General features: G+C 40.4%; 1 protein-coding gene across 2 annotated transcripts in view; it reads right to left on the bottom strand.

The window, feature by feature from the left end:
* NR6A1 (nuclear receptor subfamily 6 group A member 1) overlaps positions 1 to 22,637 on the bottom strand; it is a 210,462-nt gene that overhangs the window by 13,535 nt on the left and 174,290 nt on the right. Inside the window, exons 3-7 of one of the 2 annotated variants that reach the window (XM_068552292.1) lie at positions 20,673 to 20,915; positions 11,489 to 11,544; positions 3,907 to 4,061; positions 2,330 to 2,557; positions 741 to 995 (exon numbers count right to left, since the gene is read on the bottom strand). In XM_068552292.1, the coding sequence (XP_068408393.1) occupies positions 741 to 995; positions 2,330 to 2,557; positions 3,907 to 4,061; positions 11,489 to 11,544; positions 20,673 to 20,915 (937 nt within the window). The remainder of the gene's footprint in view (positions 1 to 740; positions 996 to 2,329; positions 2,558 to 3,906; positions 4,062 to 11,488; positions 11,545 to 20,672; positions 20,916 to 22,637) is intronic. The other variant, XM_068552293.1, reaches the window with a different exon arrangement.

The raw sequence follows: 22,637 nt of genomic DNA, 5'->3' as shown, positions 1-22,637 counted from the left end.
GTAAAAGGCCTGCTCTAGGCAGGGAGGTTAGAAGGATCCTAGCCGACTGCGATGAAACTTTATGCCAGAAAACATCGAGGAAGAGAGTTTAGTATTTCAGTTCCATTCTCTTATCTCATTGCATCTGAGATACAGTGAAAGAGCCTAGACTTTCAGTTGGGCAGGCATAGGTTCAAATCCAGGCTCTGGGTTCAAATCCAAAACCCACAAGGGTAGGCCCCTCTGAACTTCAGTTTTCTCATCTATAAAATGGGCGTAACAACACCTACAGTGCTGGAGGCTGTGACAAAGAAAGATAATAACGTAAAATACCAAGCCCAGTGCTTGGCACACAGTAGGTACCACAATAACTCCTGAGTCTTTTTCTTGGATTGTAAACTACAGCTCAGAGCCCCCTCACCTTGTAGGAAATGTTCTTTCCAGATACATTATCTTATCTCAGTAATCCAGATGTGACCAAAATAACAGCTTAGCACTTGCTAAGCTTTGCTGCACATTATCATTTATTCCTCACAACTACCTTGTTGGGGAGGTATTGTCATTACCCCACTTTATAAATTCAGAACCTGAGGATCAGAGACTTGACCAAAGTTACAAAGCTAGTCAGCAGCAGAGGGAAGATTCAAGTCCAGCCATGTGTGGCTTTAATGCCCAGCCTTTGGAGTGTCAGGAAGCCCTGCCTTGCAAAGATGACAATGGTTTGGTTGCCTGAGACTTTCTCCCCAGCCAGCAGCTCTCACCTATGTAGTTCTTCATCAGAGGGTGAGTACTTGGCGGTGACATCAGCCAGCTCCCCGAAGATCTGCTTGCTGTAAACAGTGAGGGAGGACAGCAGGATTAATTCCTGCCATGTAGAGCTCAGGAGGCACGTGTAATCCTTGATTGAGAGCTCGCAGAAGAAAGGCAGTTTCTTGATCCAGGCAATCTGCCTAAAAAGCAGCTCGTCAGCCAGGCGGCAAAGCAGGGCAAATAGCTCTGCTTGAGTCACAGCATATCTGGGGGCGTAGGAACAGGAGAAAGTTACTTCTAGTGGCCAGAATGGTGAGGATGGGGGCAAAGGGAGAGAGTACTCCTAAGGGCACAAAGGGTCTCTGGCAGTGGGCTCCTTGCCCTTGATCAAGGATCTCCAGCTCCATTCAATTCAGTTTAATGATAAAGGGACAGGACTGGGGCCAGCAGTAAGCTCAGGGCTGGAGGGGCAGATTTGACAAGAAAAGGTGGCAAAGGGGAAAGGAGGCTTAGAAATTTGTGCAGTTATCAGGGAGTATGACTTTTAATGCTCCATGTGCTAGAAAAAAATTCCCAGTCACTTTTTTTTTTTTTCCCCAGTCACTTTTGCACCAGTTTTGGAAATGAGAGGTCCATTAGGGTGAATCTGGTGCCTACTCAATACAGGGATTGGCACAAAAATGAGCCTCAGGGCGAGATGGCTGAAAGAGAATAGAACAGGTTCAGAAGCTTTTCTTGCTCTCATTGCACCCCCTGGTGGTGCAAATTCAGGAAACTAAGCTACTGCGGGATGGAAGGAGCAGGGCATTTCTCATCTCTGGGCTGGAGGAGATGGGGTCCCAGTTTTCTTTCTCTCAAGGCCCCTGTCATGACTCTTCCCCACACCCCCACATCAGATTTATAAAGGTTTTGGTGGTGGCCTTTTTGTAGGCAGACATTTGAATTTCCTCTTCTGAAATTGGAAACTAGCTTAAGAAATCTCAGGACACCTTTTGCGGCAGAGGGGGCGGTCTAAGCTTAATAACACTCAAACAGCCTATGCTCCAGGCTAAATGAATAATGAGTACAGCAATGGGTGGGCTGAACTATTATCTACTCAGGCAGAGCTGACAGGATTGAAAGGGTATTCCTTCCACCCACTCAGGCCTGCACACAGAGCACACGGCACTAGGCTACTGATGAGTATGTTGACTAGGGATACAGACAGGCCACAACCAGTTAGTGCCTTGAGTGCCCTGTTAAGAAGCCTAAACTTAATGTATGACTATTCCCAGAATTACAGCTCATCTCTGGCACAGAAGCACTCAGACCCATTCCAGAGTCTGGCATACCTCGGCCCAAACAGAAACAAAAGCCCTTTAATCCCAACTCCATAGGGATTGATAAATAGCCCCCACTCTATGAGAAAAGATGCTCAAGAGAAAAATGAGGGACCACTAACTTCAACGATAAGCAAAGATTTGTCCTCTGATGCTCGAGTCATTGCTTATTATCCCCCAACTCATTCCAAAGCCTGGGGTACAGCAGCCAGGGATGAAGATGGGTGTGGGGTAGGGACCACTTTGAAGCTACAGGGCTAAACAGACCAAGGCTTACTCACCCATCTTCAATCAACATGGGCGTGCCCAATGGCTCCAGGTCCTCGGCTGACACCAGCTGATGAATCAGACTATATGACTGGGGATCCAGGCTGCGAGCTTGTGGGGGCAGAAGTGGAGAGTGGGCAGAATAGCTAAAAAGGTGCGGTATATATTGATAGTGTGGAGGCACAGACATCCCCATGTATTGATCCCTGAATGCCATGAATCCATTTAGTTCCACAGACCTACTGGAGAGAAAAGTCTCATGTCAAGCAGAAACATCACAGGTCTACTGCCTATTCAAAGGAAGTGAGCTAGGAGGTGGCTCAGGTGTTCTTTGGCCATGCACTCTGTCTTCATTAAGCTAAGGACATAATCAATGGTTACATGCATGTCTCCCTTACTAGATGGGGTCTCTGTGCAAATGTGCATTATGTGTGGCTCACCTTTGGACACCCAGAACTTGGCAGAGCTGTACTGAAAAACACTGGTTAAATGACCTCTCTGTATAGGTGCCACATTTGGAGAGTTTCATAGAATATTCATAGACTATGATGACAAAGGTGAGTGTTTATATTTTATACTGCTAGGACAACTAAGTCAGAAACAGGCTAAGTGCCTTGCCAGGCCACAAAACAAATCCAGCACCTAGCAAAGAACCTGGCATGTGGCAACAACTCCCTAAACATTCAAAGGAAGGAACAAAAGAATGAATAAAAGTTATAATGAAATATCAAGAGAAAGGAATATTCTTATCTTCCCCACCTTTCTTGGAGAAAATCTAACAGTCAACTAGTTTTACCTAGATGACCCTTCTTGTAACAGGGGCTGGCAAACTACGGCCCATGGCCTGTTTTGGTAAATGAAGTTTTATTAGAACACAGCCACACTCATTCATTTACATATTGTCTCTGGCTGCTTTCGCACTACAACGGCAGAACTGAGTAGTTGAGACCTAGACTGTGTGGACTGCAAAGCCTAAAATATTTACTATCTGGCCTTTATAAAAAATGTTTCTCAACCCCTGTCCTAAAATAAAAATTTCTGGAGAAAGAAAATCTTCCTTGGTAGCTGATGGCTATATTTCAAACCTAACAACTAACTTAAGGTATCATTCTAGAACCAAGAGTCTTCAAACTGGTATTTCATGACACCAGCAAATCTGACTAACTTGAAAAGTTTTCACTGTTTCCTAAAATTTATAATGTGAAAATCTTCACTCTCGCTGAGGCAGAGAAATGATAACTTAATTCTATATTGTCAATGTGGTTTTTTTTTAAATGATAAAGTAAGTGAGAGAAAAGAGCTACAATTAAAATGTTATTCTGTTAGGTGAAGAATGTATGGGCACGGATAGTGGCTATAGCACTTTATCAATCTGCAGAAGAGACTGCTGACATTTTCAAGGTCTTTAGCTAAAAAATGGGCTGTAAAATGCTGCTTTGCATCATCGTCACCCCAACCCCAAAAGACTGAGGAAGCAAGAGTACAATGGCTGAGACAGACTGGCAGGAATACCCAGCCCAGCTCAGAGATTGCTTGTGGGTCCATTCTTTGGGTGATCCCTAGATGATGCTGGGTTTGCCTTGAAGCTCACCTGGAGGACAGTGTGGAGCCTGGTGAGGGCTGGTTGCTCTCTGAAGCCCTGTTCCCAGGGGAACTGTGGTCGCTGTCACCATGGTTGCTCCAGTGACTGGCCTCTTCCTCAAATTCCTGCCCAGACATAATCCTTTCGATCTCTTCCTCTGATATCTTTGACAAGGAATTGATATATGTTAGACTGGGTGTTCCTTCTTTAGGACTGAGACCTTATTTAAACTTCATGGGGATTCTTAGAACTCTTTAGAGAGAAAGCCAAATCCCCTCCCCTCCACCCACATACTCTAGGTCTCTCTTTCACTAATCTTAGGACAAGCTTGGTTGCCTGCCTGCCAGCACTATGGCTCACCATGGCGTTCCTTTTGTCCATTTACCCTCCTCCCAGCCACAAAGCCTCTAGGTTCCTCAACACTCCTCTTTGTCCTTAGTCTATTCTTCCCTGCTGCTGAAACACCACTCTTCAATAACAAACTCCTACTTGCCATTTAAGACCCAATTCAAATGTCACCTTCTTTTTGAATCCTTCTATTACTAAGCGCAGACAGAATTTTAGGTCCTTCTTCTATCCACTCATAATTCTGTGTATTCTGAGAGAGGCAGAATACCATAACGGTTAAGAGTTTGAATTTTACAGTCAAATCACCTTTGTTCTAATCCAGGTTCTGCCACTTTCTAGTTGTACAATCTTGGGCAAGTCATACAACTATTTAAACCTAAGTTCCTTCACCTGTATAGTGGAGAGAATAATAGTATCTATCACATAGGACTGTTTTGAGGATTAAATTAGTTAATATATTATCACATGTTTAGAAAAGGGCCTAGCACATAACAACTATTATGGAAGGCTGACAATGATATCTTGATTATCATTGTTATTTTTATAGCACTTATGGTAATGTATCATAAAAATATCCTCTATAAGACCTTAGGCTATGACAGGATCTAGAAAAAAGCAGTACTCAAATAAATGCATGTTGGAGAAATGAATAAATGTCCACTTACTAAGTACTGACTATATACCTTCGCATGAGATTTCTTAGTAAGAAAGACATTTCTAAGCCTACTGAATAAAAGAAGAAACTGTAGCTCAGACAAGCAAATTGACTTGCCCATGTCTGAGCAGGAGTTTGAGGAAGAGGCCAAAGTAGCCAAGTATTCAGTCCAGTGCTCTAGCTACTATGCCATATAGGGAGTGGACACACACTTCTCTAAAGTGTTTAATCCAGAGTTGAGGCCAAGCTGGCTAAAGTCAGCACACAAAATGAGAGTGAGTGCTAAGGAAAAACAGCCAGATGAATATTTGTTTCTTGTTCCTATGGAAAGCCTGTGAGGACATTTTCTCCCAAGTCTGTCTGACACAAACCTACATACTTCTTTGCCTGTGAGGGAACCTTGAGCTGCTCCAATCAAGATATGAATAGGCATTTAGAACTGGAAGTTAGCCAACACAGAGGACTTTGAGGGAAAATGAGAAATGTTTAACTGGTGCTCAAGTTGAGTGATTGGTTTAAAATAGTTTGGATTGCATATTGAATTAGAGGATTTGTCTTTTTTTATTCAGTCACATGTAGCAAAAAAAAAACCCAAATCTTTTCTCTTAGAGGTCCTTAAGAACACTGAAATTATTGTTTACATTTTATAAGACACATGAAGACAAATGGTGCCATCAAATTACAAGCCATCTACTGAGGCCCTGAATGTGCAGCCTCAGTGATGGTGGTGAGAGCAAAACCAGAACGTCGAGGTCATGAAAGTACTTGAGCTTGGCAAAAAGGGCCAGTTATGGTAAAATCAAGCTTATTCCAGCTGGAAGTCAAAGTTGGACTATACTTGTCTCTCCCTGAGGGTCTCATGGGACACTAAGCAATCATTAATGCATTGAACAGGGGATGGAACTTGTTGGGAGTGCTTCAATCTGGGTGTAAATCTCATCTGTCATTTCCTAGCTGGGTACGTACTGTTGAGCAAATCACTCAAGTTCTCTGAGCCTTAGCTCCCTCATTGGTAAAATGGAGATAATACCACTTCCCTCATAGCTCATGATTCCCTCACTGGGTGCTGGAGCAAAGAAGCATACAGGTTTGAGTCAGATAGACTTAAGAGGTTAATCTAAGATAAAGTTATTAAGTACAGGTGCACAACAGGTGCTCAATAAATAGAAATTCTATCACTTCTTATTTTTAATTACAATTAAACACAGTTAAGAACTTGGAGATAACAGCTCTCTCTTCCTAACACACCACCTAGAAACAGTAAAAGACTAAAAGGAAAATTATATGCCCAGTATCAAAACCCCAAAAGCAATGACAGATGAAATAGGTTTTTCTGAGCATCAGTCTCCTTAATTCTGGAGAGAACATAGAGTCTGGAGATGTAAATGACTGAGGATCCCTTGGCATGGTGAGAGAGCCACAGAGGGCACTCAAAAAACATTAGGTAATAGTGAGGAAGGTTTTTCACTGAGGAAATGCTTAAGAATCCTTCCCAATGGATAAACTTTCTATTGTATCTAAATGTAAAAAGAATAAATACAAATAAGGCCATATATGAAAAGCCCATAGCTAACATCATACTCAGTGGTGAAAAACGGAAAGCTTTTCCTCTAAGATCAGGATCAAGACAAGGATGCCCACTCTTACCCCATCTATTCAAGACAGTACTAGAAGTCCTCGCCAGAGCAATAGGCAAGAAAAAGAAACAAAAGGCATCTAAATCAAAAAGGAAGAAGTAAAGCTATCTCTGTTCACAGAAGACATATGATCTTATATGTAGATAACTTAAAGATGTCACCAAAAAACTATTAGAACTAATATAAGAATTCAGCAAAGCTGCAGGATACAAAGTCAACATAGAAAATCAGTTGCATTTTTATATACTAATAGTGAATTATCTAAGAGAAAATTAAGAAAACGATCTAATTTACAATAGTATAAAAAAGAATAAAATACTTAGGAAAAACTTAACTAAGGAGGTGAAAGGCTTGTACACTGCTGAAAGAAATTAAAGACATAAATAAATGGAAAGACATTCTGTGTTCATAGATTAAAAGACTTAATATTGTTAAAAAGTCCATACTATCCAAAGTGTTCTACAGATTCAATGTAATCCCTATCAAAATTCCAATGGCATTTTTTTGCTGAAAAAAACAATCCTAAAATTCATATGAAACCACAAAGAACCCCAAATAGCCAAAACAATCTTGAGAAAGAACAACAAAACTAGAGGCCTTGCACTTCCTGATTTCAAAACATATTACAAAGCTAAAGTAATCAATACAGTAAAGTACCGGCACAAGGACAGACATACAGAGCCCCCAAATAAACCCAGACATATGGTCAAAAGATCTCTGACAAAGACGCCAAGACCACACAATGGGAAAAGGAGAGTATCTTCAACAAGTGGTGTTGGAAAAATCGGATATCCATATGCAAAAGAAAAAAATTAGAGTTTTACCTTATGCCATATGCAAAAGAATAAAATTAGAGTTTTACCTTATGCCATATGCAAAAAGCAACTCAGTGGATTAAAGACTTAAACGTAAGACCCAAAACAGTACAACTCCTAAAAGAAAACATAGAGAAAAAGCTTCTTGACATTGGCCTTGGCAATGATTTCTTTTTCTTTTTTTAATTGAAGTATAGTTGATTTACAATATTGTGTTAGTTTCAGGTGTATAGCAGAGTGATTCAGAATTTTTACAGATTCTATTCCATTACAGGTTATTACAAGATAATGGGTATAATTCCCTGTGCGATACAGTATTATCCTGTTGCTTATCTATTTTATATATAGTAGTTTGTATCTGTTAATCCCATACCCCTAATTTGTCAATGACTTCTTGAATATGACATCAAAGCAAAAATAGAAATATAGGATTACATCAAACTAAAAGACTTCTGCAAAGCAAAGGAAACAATCGACAAAGCAAACAGGCAACTTCCAGAAAATTTTTGCAAACTATATATCTGATAAAGGGTTAATATTCAAAATATATAAGGAATTCCTACAATTCAATACTCAATTAACTAATTAATCAGCCTGCTTAGAAAAAGCAAATACTAGGGACTTCCCTGGTGGCGCAGTGGTTAAGAATCTGCCTGCCAATGCAGGGGACACAGGTTCGAGCCCTGGTCCAGGAAGATCCCACATGCCACGGAGCAACTAAGCCCATGCGCCACAACTACTGAGACTGCGCTCTAGAGTCTGTGAGCCACAACTACTGAGCCCACGTGCCACAACTACTGAAGTCCGCGCACCTAGAGCCTGTGCTCTGCTACAAGAGAAGCCACCGCAATGAGGAGCCTGCGCACCACAACGAAGAGTAGCCCCCGCTCGCCGCAACTAGAAAAAGCCCGCGTGCAGCAACGAAAACCCAACACAGCTAAAAATAAATTAATTTTTTTTAAAAGTAGCAAATACTTGAATAGACATTTCTCCAAAGAAGACATACAAATACCCAACAGGCATATGAAAAGATGCTCAATGTCACTAATCATCAGGGAAATGGAAATCAAAGCCATAATGAGATATTACCTCATGCCTATTAGGATGGCCAGTATCAAACAAACAAGCAAGCAAGCAAGCAAGCAGACAAACATACAAAAAACTCCAGAAAATAAGAAGTGCTGGAGAGGATGGGGAAAACTGGAACCCTGTGCACTTGGGTGGGAATATATCAATAAAATGGTGTGGCGACTATGGAAAACAGTATGGAGGTTTCTCAAAAACTTAAAAACAGAATTTTCATATGACGCAGTAATCCCACTCAGGGTATTTATCCAAAAGAGTTGAAATCAGGATCTTGAAGAGATATCTGCACTCTCATGTTCACTGCAGCCAAGGCCATGTTCACTTTAGCCAAGGGGTAGAAACAACCTAAATGTCCATCGATGGATGAATAGATAAACAAAATGTGCTATATTCTATTTACAACAGCCAGGAAATGGAAGCAACCTAAAATAAATGTCCATCAACACAGGAATGGATAAAGAAGGTGTGGTACATACTACTCATGGAATATTACTCGGCCATAAAAAAGGAATGAAATAATGCCATTTGCAGCAACATGGATGGACCTAGAGATTGTCATACTGAGTGAAGTAAGTCAAAGAAAATATCGTATGATATCACTTATATGTGGAATCTTTAAAAATGGTACAAATGAACTTATTTACAAAACAGAAATAAAGTCACAGATGTAGAAAACAAACTTATGGTTACCGGGGGGAATGGGGGGGGGGATAAATTGGGAGATTAGGATTGAGATATAGACACTACTATATATAAAACAGATAACTAAAAAGGACCTACTCTACAGCACTGGGAACTCTACTCAATACTCTGTAATGACCTATATGGGGAAAGAATCTAAAAAAGGGTGGATATATGTATATGTAAAACTGATTCACTTTGCTGTACAGCAGAAACTAACATAACATCATAAAGTCAACTATACTCCAATAAAAATTAAAAACAAAAAACACAAAGCAAAAACAAACAAAAAATGTGCTATATACATACAGTGAAATATTACTCAGCCTTAAAAAAGAAGGAATCCTGTCATATGCTGCAACATGGATGAACCTTGAGGACATTATGCTAAGCGAAATAAAGCAGTCACAGAAGGACAAGTCCTGCATGATTCCACTCATATGAGGTATCAAAAGTTGCCAAACTCTTAGAAGCGGAAAGTAGAATGGTGGTTGCCAGGGACTGGGGGGAGGACGAAATGAGGAGTTGCTGTTCAATAGGTATAAAGTTTCAGTGATAAGATTAAGAAGTTCTAGAGATCTGCTGTACGGAATGTGCATCTAGTTGACACTACTGTACTGTACACTTAACAATTTGTTAAGGAGGTGTATTTCCTGTTACATGTTTTTTACCACACAAAAAAGAGCAGCTATGAATTGGAGACCGAAATAAATTTGCAAGAGACACATATGACTTGAATAAATGAATAAAAATGTTTGATTTAAAAAAGAGAATGAATGCAGCACACACCCACACCTGACTGCATATGTGCACCAAGCTCATGTGACAGAAAACCCTCCCATACATCATCAGTGTATGTCTAAAACCAACTCTGAATTCCTATCTTTCTCTCATTCCCTCACATTCAATTGGATAAATCCTATCAATTTTACCTATTAAACGTTTCTTGAATCTATTCTCTCTCTTCAATCTGCACTATCACTGTCCTACTTGAAACCACACTGTCTGTATCTCTCGCCTGGACTTCCATAAAGCCCTTTTAACTGCTTTTTCTCTGCCACCAGTTTCACTGACCCTTACCCAGCTCCTCATAAACAATTCACATTGCTAGAATGATCTTTCCAAAACGCAAATTTGACCATATCCCTCTTTCTACTTAAAACCTTTTAGTAGTTGCCTCTTGGTCTACCCCCATAATCCTTGAATCATGGTCCCTGCCCACTAGGTTACTGAAGGATTCACTTCATGGGTCGTAAGCAGATCCAATTCCCTATCATGATGAAGTTCTTCTGCTGGCCAAGTAAGAACAAGCGATGCAGGCTGGCCCCACAAAAGCTTTACTGAAGGAGCTATAATCAAAGTTGGTTGAAGGCCACTTTTTAGAGAACTGATTCCAAACTCAAGGAATCTGCCTTATCTCCTGTCACTTCACAACGTGTGCCCAGTGCTCTAGCCTGAGTGAATGATGAACTCCTTGCCATTCCTTGAAGATTCCTTTTACAGTCTATTCTGTCTAGCAGGAATAAAAGATGTTTGGGTTTCCACCCCTTCTCAACATAGCTAATTCTTCCTTTTCCTTGAAGACTCAGTTCAAACTTTATTTTCTCCAGGAAGCCTTTCCTGAGTGTCTTCAGTTCTCAACCATGGCTCTGGTCCAAACAGAAAAGAAGCGCCTTCTTTCTGTACTCCCTGGGCAACCTCTGATATCACCCACTGTATTACGATGTCCGTTTACGTATCTGTCTTTCCCACTACACTGAGTTTACAGTACAGGGGGCCTGGTACAGAGTAAGTAATACTGAGTAAATGTTTGTGGGACTGAATGGGTATTACCTTCCCTACTTTACAAACAGGCAATCAATGAACTTTCTGCTGAAATATCTTTAGCGACACTGAACAGCAAAGTAGTCTTGCTGATTTCTGCCAGACTAAGTAACTACAACCTTAAGTGACTGACATAAAAAGTCCTCTGGGAAATTCCATGGTGGTCCAGCGGTTAGGACTCCGTGCTCTCACTGCGGAGGGCCTGGGTTCAATTCCTGGTCAGGGAACTAAGATCCCATAAGCCGCGTGGCACGGCCAAAAAAAAAAAAAATCTGCTGGATGCTTTAGAACCAGAATTGGATTCATCTTCTGTAAAAATCCTTAGGAAGAGTTGAGGCATCACAAGTGGAGCTTTAACCATTATCTTATATATTTAAGATTTTCAAAGCACTTTCATATCCAGGCTCTAAAAGCAGTTTTACAGGAATGAAAGTAAAGATGGCTCCCCCTAGCAGCAGATAAGAGGATCAAGGTGAGCAGCTACAGGAGCATCTGGAGGCCTGAGCTTTCAGGGTAGATCACAAAGAGTAAGACCTAGAACTCACCTGGACTGGCCCAATGCTCTTATTCCGGCCTCCAGGCATGCCATCTTCTCTGATTGCTGGAAGGAAACATAAGTTAAGACAGTAAGAAGCATGCCCACAGAAGTCTAGGCACAAAAAGAGAACTTATTTGGCCAAAAGCATAAGGTAGTAATTGGTGAAGCTAAGAATAAAACACCGATCTTTCTGGACCCAAAGCACATATTCTTTCCATCATTCCAGGCTAGCTCATAGGCAGCGATACTTTTGGGCCCCCAAGGCACTGGATACACACTACACACACTGTATACATTCAATATGCTCAACAAAGATGACAGCATTAATAGTCCTACAGTTAGAAATATCCCACCAAGATGATGCATTTGAAGGCCTTGATAAATTCAAGGAGGCGGGGCGGGGGGGGGGTGGAGATAAAAAGAATACTCCCATTTTTAAATAAAATATTTTTTATTTCCAGTCTAGGTTTGAGACTAATTTGCAGGATGAGGAAAACAGGTTTTTTGTTTTTTTGTTTTTTAATTACTCAGAATTTTGACCTCATTGGCTCTTTTCTACAAAGGCAGTCAGTAGAGTTCCCTTGCAGTTGATTTCCCACTCATGTAATTCAACAAAAAGAAGCTATTTAGCATTTCCTAACTATAAAAAGCAGACTTTAAATAGTACCAGCCTCATTAAGAATAACAACTACTAACACTATTACCATCATTGTTTACAGAGCACTTAATACAGGGGCACAGACAAGGAACCCCTGATTTGCAATTATAGAAGGGCTCTGGTGTCTGGCAAAGCTTTCTGGAAAATATAACTTCTGAACCGAGTCTTAAAGGATAAATATGATTTATGCAGGCAGGAAAAGGGAGCTCCAGGTTGAGTGGACAGTATACAGAAAAGCTTCAAGTTGAAAGTAAGCATGGAGTGTTCTTTCTGGGAATTTCCAAGTGGTTCAGTCTGGCTGAAGCGTGTGTGTGTGTGTGTGTGTGTGTGTGTGTGTGTGTGTGTGTGTGTGTGTGTGTGTGTGTGTGTGTGTGTGTGTGTGTGTGTGTGTCGAGACGGATGAAGCGTGTGTGTGTGTGTGTGGAGAGACGGCTGAAGCGTGTGTGTGTGTGTGTGAGAGAGAGAGAGAGAGGAGAGACGGAGAGACAGAGAGAAGAGTAGCAAGAGATAAGACTGAAGAGGCCAACTGGGGCCAGATCATAGAGGGCCTTGGATGCCAGGCTAAGAGTATGGACTTTAGCAGAGGAGCCTGAGGATAAGATGGAATGCAGGGGAGGATGTGGTCATGTTGGCATATTTGAAAAATCTTTGTGATGGCAACTGTGGAAGGTGGCTTAGAGAGGGTAATATTAACAGAGAAGTAATGGCATCATGTGAGAGCAAGCTTTGCTATAATACACCTGGCTCCAAAAAAAATTAACACGAACAATCTGTAAAGTCCTTAGGGCAGGGCTGGTTGCCTCAAAAGCTAAGGGCTCCAAGTCTTAACAGTTACCTGTGGTAACTGAAAGGCTGACAGGAAGTTCATTTTCTTTAGAGCAGCCATTATTAGTCTTAGAAGATTACACACTCAGAATTAGTCAAGCTTGAGTCTAAATCCAGTTTCTGCCAGGTCTGTGTAATTACAGACAAGTTTTTTTCTTCTCTCTGAACTTCAGTTTACTTAAGAATAAAGAGGGCTATTGGAACCTGTCTTATGGGGTATTGTGAGGATAATATATAATTTAGCTAAAGCACCAAGCAAAGGGCCTGGCATATGAAGTAGGAGGTAACAGTCTGCTTTACAAGGCTGCTGTGAATTTGGGTCAAGAAACATAGACAGCTAGATATATATTATCTAGACGCATGCTGGTTGTTGTCTAGAACCTCTCTTTCAACCTTATTTCAAGTTCTAAACATCCTTAAAATTCCTCCTCTGCTGTTCCAGGGTCAATGACAGTCTTCAGATACTCATATTTCCAATACTGATATCCCACATGTCTTTGCTTCAGCTCACAGGTACAGAACAAAGATCTATCACTGGCAGATAGAATACTGAATATTTCTCACTTGGTACTTCACTCTCAGTGTCTTGGAGGTGAGGAAGGAACTCAACTTGCTTTCCTTTTCGTTTAAAGGGCCACAAATCTTAAAGATTTATATCTTGCCAATTTCACCTTCGGATATTTAAAAGCTCGTGTTGTCCCTCAACCCCACCTGGAGTAAGAAACTCCTATACGTGTTAGATAGTATCATGGGTAAAATTAACCCATGAGAAAAGTATTATTATTATCACTCCCACTGAACAGATGACTCTAATGCTCAGAAAAATGAAGTATTTTGCTTAGGGTGACAGAAACTAAATATCAGAATCAGACTATCAGATTGAGACCAACCTTCTTTCCACCACTACAATTTCCCGAAGTGTGTGTGCATCCCATTGGAGAAACATAATTTTAGGTGGTGCATAAACTCTTAATTGTACATTTATCCTAATGTGCATTAAAAATACTGATTTTCCATTCACTGAGGTGATAAAAATTCCGTTTGAAAATTTACTTTGATTTTTTCAAAAAGATAATTTAAAGAAGAACATAAACAACTGGTTTAATCAGAGATGGTAACATCTGTTAAGACGGCATGATACTGCCTGAGGTGTGGGCAGCAATACCACATGTCACAGTACCTCTGTTAAGAACCTGGATCATATTTTAAAACTTATATTCAGATACATGAGACTGCATTTGATCCTCACAACAACCTTAAAAAGTATATACATTATTATTATCCTATGCAGTTTAGACACGAGGAAACGAAAGCTCAAAGAGGACAAGGGACTTGCTCAAGGTTATTCAGCGAAGAACTGACAGAGCTGGGATTTCAATTTAGGTCTTCTGATTCTAAAGTTGTGCTTGTTCCTTGATGCTACACTGAGCTAAGAGCAAGTTTTTCAGCAGGGCTGAGAGTCTTCTGGTAGTGAAGTTATTAAAACAAAACTACAGAACAAAGGGCTTCTGGGTATAGGATCACAGGAACGGTTCTGTCGCACCTCTCGTCTAAGCCTAAGAGAATGGCACCAGCTATGGTTCTTCTATCTACTCAGAAGAAGCACAAATACTTTTTCTGCTCTAGAACTCATGTACCTACTATTCCTCACTTGCTTAGGCCTGGGTAGCCAACCAAACCCAGAAACCAGAAAGGTAGAAAGACACAAAGCTAACTACATCAAAGCGCTGTTCAAAATCCACTGGTGCTTCCCTGTGGTCTATGGGCTAATTAAATACAAGCTCCCTAGCTTGGCATTCAAGATCCTCTGTGATCTGGTTCTTATGGGACTCTCCATCCTCATCTTTAGCCACAAATGTTACACTGTACCTACAGAGAACTATTTATTAGTTCTTGAACATGTCATGCTGTTTTACAACACAGTTTTGCCTCTGCAAGCGTTGCTGCCTCTATTGAGAAACAAACTTCACAGTGGAAAAATCTGACACCACCATGTTACCCAAGTGACACCACCTTAACTAAGTGACTCAAGTTAAAATGACCAATAATGGGACAAACTTACACCATGCGCTCTTGATAGGATGCACTAAAAGGACAGAACATTGTTTTTGTGGCATTCTTGCCAAAACTGCATAACCGCAACGTAACTGTGAGGAAAGTGACAAACCCAAATTGAGGGACAGTCTACAAAACAAATGATTTGTTTTCGTAAAAATTGACAATGTTATTAAAGACAAGAAAAGAATGAGGAACCACTTCAGATTAAAAGAGATTAAAGAGACCTAAGAACTAAATATAATGTGTGATTTTGGATTGGCTCCTAGATTAGAAAATAGAAATTGCTACAAAGGACATTGGGATAACAAGTGAAATTTAAATACGGTCTGCAATTAGTTAATAGTATTATGTCATGTTAAATTTCCTGATTTTGATAATAGTGCTGTGGTTATGTTAGAAGGAAAGGGGAATGAAATCTGTAACTTACTCCCAAATAGTTAAGAACACACACACAGAAGAAGAGAGAGGGACAGAAGGGGGAGTCATTTTTACAAAGCTCTTTAAGTTTGTAAGGAGCCTGAACTTCTATTCCTTCAAGATTCTGCTCAAATATTATCTCTCCTTGAGATTTCTCGGTGCTCCATTTTTATCCTGGTAAAGTGATACGGCAATGTCACAGGATCACTGTCTCAACAATGTCATTCTACAAACACCAACCTCCTCCAAGCTTTCCTTAACCTTTTCACTTTTGAACTAGTTATCTAGCAAGTTATGAGACAACAAAGTTATGGGAATTTTAAATATTTTCGCATAATTACTTAACTGATATGAATTCCCCATGTGGCTCAGTGTAGCTTCCTCTTGCCTCTGATGATTTTAACAATATTTCCCCCATCCCACTTCCTACCCTGCCCACCCCCCACCACAGTCAATTCATCAAACCAGGAAGCATCCTACACTAATTGGGACACAAGAGAAAAGCAGGACTTGGTCATGGCCCGTGAGAGGATCACTGTCTAATAATGGGGGCAGCGGGGGAAACAGACAAGTACACAGACAAAGAGTACAAGGTGATCAGCGTTATGCAGAGAGCAAAAAAGGGTGATGGAAGCACAAAAGGGTTATCTGGTGGGGGGTGGTGTCGGAGAAGGCGTCTTAGAGGATGTTACAAATAAAAGCTGAGTCTAGAAAGAAAAGTATATATAGTCAGGTGAAGAAGAGGGGGTAGAACATTCCAGGAAGATGAAACCAAATGTGCAAAGCCCCCAAAACATGAAATATCCTTGAGTTGTTGGAGAATTGGATTATGTGGGAAGAGCAGCAGAGGGAGAGGGAAGGGATGCCAGAGGTCTTGAGAATCATTCTGAGGAGCCCGACTTTACCTAAAGACTGCAAGATGTGTGAGGAGTATGTGTTTTGGGGGTATTGGGGTAGTAGTGGGGATGGACAGAAAGGGCCCAGCCTCTACTCACCACCCTTATTTAAATCTCCCTCATTGCTTTGCTAATTAATTTCCTGACCAGCCAAGTTCAAGGTCTGAAAAGATATCTATGCCCAGAGATGGGGGGCATAGGCTGAGTGTAGGCTCACACATGACAGCTGTATTTTTTAACAGTTAATTTTTTTAAATTTTGAGGCTAAGTTTAGATTTATAGAACAATTGCAAAAACAGTACAGAGATTTCCCGTATACTCTACACCCAGCTTCCCCTTCTGTTAACTAAGCTACATAGCCATAGATCATTCATCAAAACTAGAAAATTAACTTCGGTAGAACGCTATTCACCAAAGACTTTATTCAGATTTTCCCAGTTCTATTAATGTCCTTTTTCTGTTCCAGAATCCAATCCAGGATCTCACAATGCATGCAGCTGTTATGTTTGCATAGTCTCCTCCAATCTGTGACAGTTGCTTAGTCTTTCCTTATCTTTTGTGACCTTGACACTTCTAGAGAGTATTTTGTAGAATGCCAGTTATTTTGAAGAATATTGCTCAATTTGGGCTTGTATGTTTTCTCATGATGAGACTAGGGACAAATCTATCCATCCCTGTGTGTGTATATGTGCATATGTATATGTGTGCCCTTCTTAGTGATCATATCAGGGGGTACATGATGTCAATGTAAACACACTGATGTTACTCTTGATCTTTTGGCTAAAGTGATACCTGTCAGAATTCTCTACTGAAATGTACTATTTTTCTCTTTGTAATTACTAAATATTCTGAGACTATTCTAAATATTCTGTTTCTGTTTAAACCCATGCTCTCTTATTTTAGCATCCATCAGTGGATCTTGCCTATAGCAACTACTATGGTGTTCTAATGGTGATTTTCTATTTCCCTCATTTTTTCTACACTTACTAGAATTCCTCTATAAGGAAGAATCATCATTCCTCTATTTATTCAGTTCATTTTATCAGTATGAACTCATGGATATTTTCTTCTTTGGGTTATAAAGTAATATATATATATATATATATATATATATATATATATATATATATATATATATATTATATAATTCTCTGGGTTAAAAACTAATATAAACTAACATATATCTAAATATCTATATCTATATAGCACCTTCTAACTTTCTGGCACCACAAGATGCTCCAGACTCATCTTATATATTCCCTGCCTCAGCCCTAAAATCAACCAGTTCTCCAAGGACTCCTGATTCCTTTTATTGATATTTAGAAACCAAGATATGGACGCTAGGTGTGCTCGTTACTATTGGGGGTGTCATTGCTTCTAGCCCCTCTCAATGGCTGAGCTAGGAAATATATGTATGTATACCAACTCATGTATCTATACACACATCTATATTTTTTAAATCTATCTAAACATGAGTCCATGTTACAACAACCTCTGACTCCAATCTAGCACCAGAGGTTTCATTCTAGCCTTCCCCTTTCCTGATTTATAACTTCTTTCCCTGATGTGAGAAACCCAACTCTCATTATCAACAGTATTATTTCCTTATTTGTTCAACCCTAGTATACAAACAAAGTTGTGAAAGAATTCCTAAACCATAACCTTGAGAGAATCAAATTTATAAACCAGAGTGCTTTGTTTGTACACAGTTCTTTTTGTCTTCAGTTTTAACAGTATACAGTCAATACAGTATACTATTTTCCAAGGCCAGCTCCTTTCTTCCTCGTTCCCTTCAGTGTGGCTATGTGATTTATTTGTAATATTAGACTCATTTGCTATATGCTACAGTCTCTCTCCACCCCGCCCCCTCCACCATACTGGTTGCTTTAAAAAAATTTATATACAGTGAAATTCACTTCTTTTGTGGTGCTCAGTTCTATAGCTTTTGACTATAGATGCATAAAATTATGTGTCAAACACCATAGTTCCATCACCCCAAAAATACTCCAATGGCAACTGCAATTTTAATTCTGCTTTCTCAGCACCAACCAGGAGGTGGCAGGGTTTCTCTCTGAGACGCAGCCTTCACCATGCAACTGAGCCTGTCTGCTCTGCATGCATATGGGCCTAGGAAGGCAGCTCTACATCCCTCACACCTCATGTGTCATCTTCTCATGGCTATGGTTACACGGGTTATGTGGGTAAGCTTCTTCCTCCCTGAAATAGGCAAGTTTGGCTGAAAGCCTCAGAATCTCACACTCTTGACTGAATAAGCAGGACGATTCATCAGAGAGAGCAGTCAAGAAAGCAACTCATAAATATGCTTTGATAAAATACTCTCAGTGAAGGCAACAAAGGAAGATGAGAAAACTGGAGACCAAAACCAAGTCAGATGACCAGACTCTCTCTTCAAGACATTACTTGGTGGCTTGTAAGGATTTCTGCAGGAGTAAACTGATAGTGGGGAAAGGAGAGGATTTCTAGGTAGCAGAAGGAACCTAGCACAGGCAGGACAGTGCAAGGCATGCTGGAGGTACAATAAATTCTGGACAAATGAGGTTAGAAACATAGACAGGGGACAAAGTTGGTAACAGTTTAAATGCCCTATTAAATGTTTTTATCATTCAGTAAATATAGCACATTCCAACACGCAACTAGTTATCCCATATGGTAGACATGTGAAGCAGTGTGTTGTCCGTGTGGTTAGGTACAAGTTTTGCTTGATTAATAACAAATTACATTTTAAAAATTATTAACTGTCAATACAACAACCACTAATCCAACTACCTGTAAGTCATTTTACTTCCCTAAGCTGCCTCTGTAAACTGAGGGTAATAGTTAACAATAGGGTTGTTATGTGTATTTAATGAGATAATGCATAGAAAGTATATAAGACTTTTTGGTACACACAATGCTCAGTAAATATTAGTATTGTAAGTAAATTATAAATGACCTATATTTACCTAAATGCCCTTCTATATCTCTCTTACCTCTCTTCATAATAGGCAAGTTTTCAAAAAATTCTTATTATCCCATACACAATTTAAAAAACCAGTCTGAAGTGTCTGCTACAAAACCAATTTGAACAATTCATTAAATCTGACTAATCCCCACCCCATACTACTACTATGAGCTCTTAATACCTTGCTGGTTATTTTATATACATTGTCATATTTAATCCTCTACAGAGCTCTGAAAGTTAAGTATTATCATACCATTTTAAAGGTAAGATTTAGCATCAGAGACATAAAGCAAACTGCCCAAGGTCACAGAGCTAGTCTGTCACCAACCTCTGCCCTCCTGAGCCTCTATTCTTTTACTGAACTGCACTGCACCGCTCTCTACCCTCCATGAGAATACTCCTAAAGTTCTGACATTGGCCCTCTTTCTCTTCTGTATCCAAGTTCTCTCTTTGGGTGATTTCTACCCACTAACAAAAGTTTACCACCTCTATGCCAACAGCTCCACAAACTTCTGTTTGTAAGCAGGACTTTTCACCGCAGTTCCAATCTGACTTCCTTAGTGGACATCTATGTGTGTGTCCTTCTCAGGTACTTCAAATTCAGCACCTACCAAGGCCAACATTTTGCCCCATTCTTTTATTAATTCATTTACGATTAATTCGAATGATCAGCTTCAACCTCTGGTACTGCCCAATACTCAGTATGTCACCAACTCCTATCAGGTGAGCTTCTCCAGCATCTCCCCATCTGTGCCATTACTTTCCCCTCCTCTCCTTCAGATCCTTCATACCTTTCTTCTGGACTCTTCTAAAAACTTTCTAGGTGGTTTTTCTGCTTCCCCCACCCCAATCCATTCTTCAAAGCTGCCCTCTGGATTAACCCCCTTAGAATACTGGTTTATTCATGTCATCTTAGGCTAATGGCTCTTGGAAAACTTCCCAATAAATCCCAAATTCTTCACCAACCTGGATGCAGATTTCTGGGTATGCCCAACCTGAGTATGCCATGCTTGTACCAAACAAAATGATAACACATTCAGGGGACCTACTGCCTTCCTGCCGTTTCATATAAAATTCCTGCTTCCTTTCATCATGCCCTGAAAAAAGAACTAGTGGAGTATATTAATCCTAGTTAGTGCCTGATTGTTAATTGGGGTCTTGCCACATGGACCCTGTGCATTCATTCTCACAGGATCCTTAACATCTCACCAGTCTTTTCTTCCACCTAATCTGGGAGATCCCTGTAGGCAGATTCATTTTTGGGTTATGAGTACACAGTACAAGTGCAGGCTTGGGAAATGAATAACTTCAAGGCTTAATGGCTGACACTAAAGATAAAGTGATGGGTGAAGCGTGGGCCACAAGCACCACTCACCCTTCCGGTTCATCCCCATCTGGAGGCATTTGAGCAGGCGGCAGTACTGGCACCTGTTCCTCTGCTTCCGAGACATGACACAGTTCTTGTCACGACTGCACCGATATACCCGCTTGTTGCAAATGCTCCTCTTGAAAAACCCTTTGCACCCCTCACAGGAGATGATTCCATAGTGCAAGCCTGTGGCGCGGTCCCCACAAATGAGACAGGTTCGTTGTTCAGCCCGATCATCTGGAACAGAAACTGAACATATGCAAGTTAGAACACAGTGGAAATAATGGCTTTAAGCCTGCAGATCTAAAATTAGCAACCCTGGATAGACCCAGAACATTACCCTCTCCAGGCTAACTGGCAAAGATGTGGCATTTTTAAAGCCCTTGTTGTAGGAACAGACTCCTGCATCTACCTGTAGATACTGCAAACATAGCCTAATTGAAAAAATAAATCACGTTCCTTCCTCTGAGTTTCATCATCACTTGGACCAGTAACCAAGTCAGAAACCTGGAAGGTATCTTTGACTCCTCCCTCTCCCTTACCTTCTTTAGCGACAGCCCATCACTTCTACCCTGTAGGAAGGTGGTAAGGATTACTTATCATGTATGTAAGTGCCCAGCATATGGTATGTACCCAATAAATGATAGTTATAATTATTAACAAGTGAAGAAGCTTCCATGCCCAGCTAAGCCATCCACGCATCCAACAGACATATACTGAGCAACTATTCTCTTCTAGGCACTGTTGTAAGGCATGGATACAGCAATGAATAAAAGACCCTGGTGAAGCTTACATTCCAGCAGAACATCTACTCTGTGTCCAGGCCCTGTACTAGATATTGGGTATTCAGAAATAAATCATCATAATCCCCACAGTCAAGGAACTCACTGTCTAGCAACAAACAAGTTAGTCAAAGCAGAAATTCAGGCTGGAATATAGCTCTTCACTTCCTCTTCCCTCAAATTCCACTTTGGACCAAGTAACTGCCAAAGAACAGGCATATGACAAAAAAAAGCGCCTTGGTGAACTATGTCAGACCTTGGTAGCGGGTCCAAGAAACCTCCAGCAGAGAAAGACAAATATCATATTATATTACTCACATAGAAAACAAACTTCTGGTTACCAAAGGGGAAAGGGAGGGAGGGATAAACTGGGAATTTGGGATTAACAGATACATACTACTATATATAAAATAGATAACAAGGACCTACTGTGTAGCACAGAGAACTATATTCATTGTCTTGTAATAACCTATAATGGAAAAGAATCTAAATATGTATATAACCAAATCACTCTGCTGTACACCTGAACACTGTAAATCAACTATATACCTCAATTAAAAAAACAAAAAGGAAAAAAGAAACCTCCTGGAAAGATTCTGATCTGTGCCAAGCACCTAACACGTTATTGTGCTGAATCATCACAACAAACCTAACTGAGGTACCCTTATTTTACAGCTGAGGAAACTCATGAAGCTCATGAGGTAATATCACTTTTCAACAGTCACCCATCTAGTAAGAAAGGGAGCTAGGGCTGGAACCCCCAAAGTCTATGTACCTAACCAACATACTCTGTGGCCACGGCAAGGCAAATCTATCCATTCTACGCAGGTAAGTCAAGCCCTTCCCTTGGGAAACACACACACACACACACACACACACACACACACACACACACACACAGCTAAAAAAAAGCCAAGGTCTCCCTTTGTAAATGAACAAACAGAAAGAAGCAAACTGTCCCAAATGGTGCTCGTCCAGATGTCAGAGATTTCTGCACCTCCGATTCTTACAAGGGACTTGAAGGGTATTTAAAGCATGTTTACATTCATTATCTCACTTGTACCAAGACCAGGGCATGGATTATTTTTATCTTATAGATACAGCAAAGAAAATTCGGTAAGTACCAATCGTGTACCATGCAATGTTCAAGAAGTTTTTACTGTCTTATTTATTCATCTCAATGACTGTG

The sequence above is a fragment of the Eschrichtius robustus genome, chromosome 10, assembly GCF_028021215.1.
Source record: "Eschrichtius robustus isolate mEscRob2 chromosome 10, mEscRob2.pri, whole genome shotgun sequence".
Classification (NCBI taxonomy): Eukaryota; Metazoa; Chordata; class Mammalia; order Artiodactyla; family Eschrichtiidae; genus Eschrichtius; species Eschrichtius robustus.
Note: the sequence above shows the minus strand (reverse complement) of the source record. Positions and strands in the feature narration are given on the sequence as shown.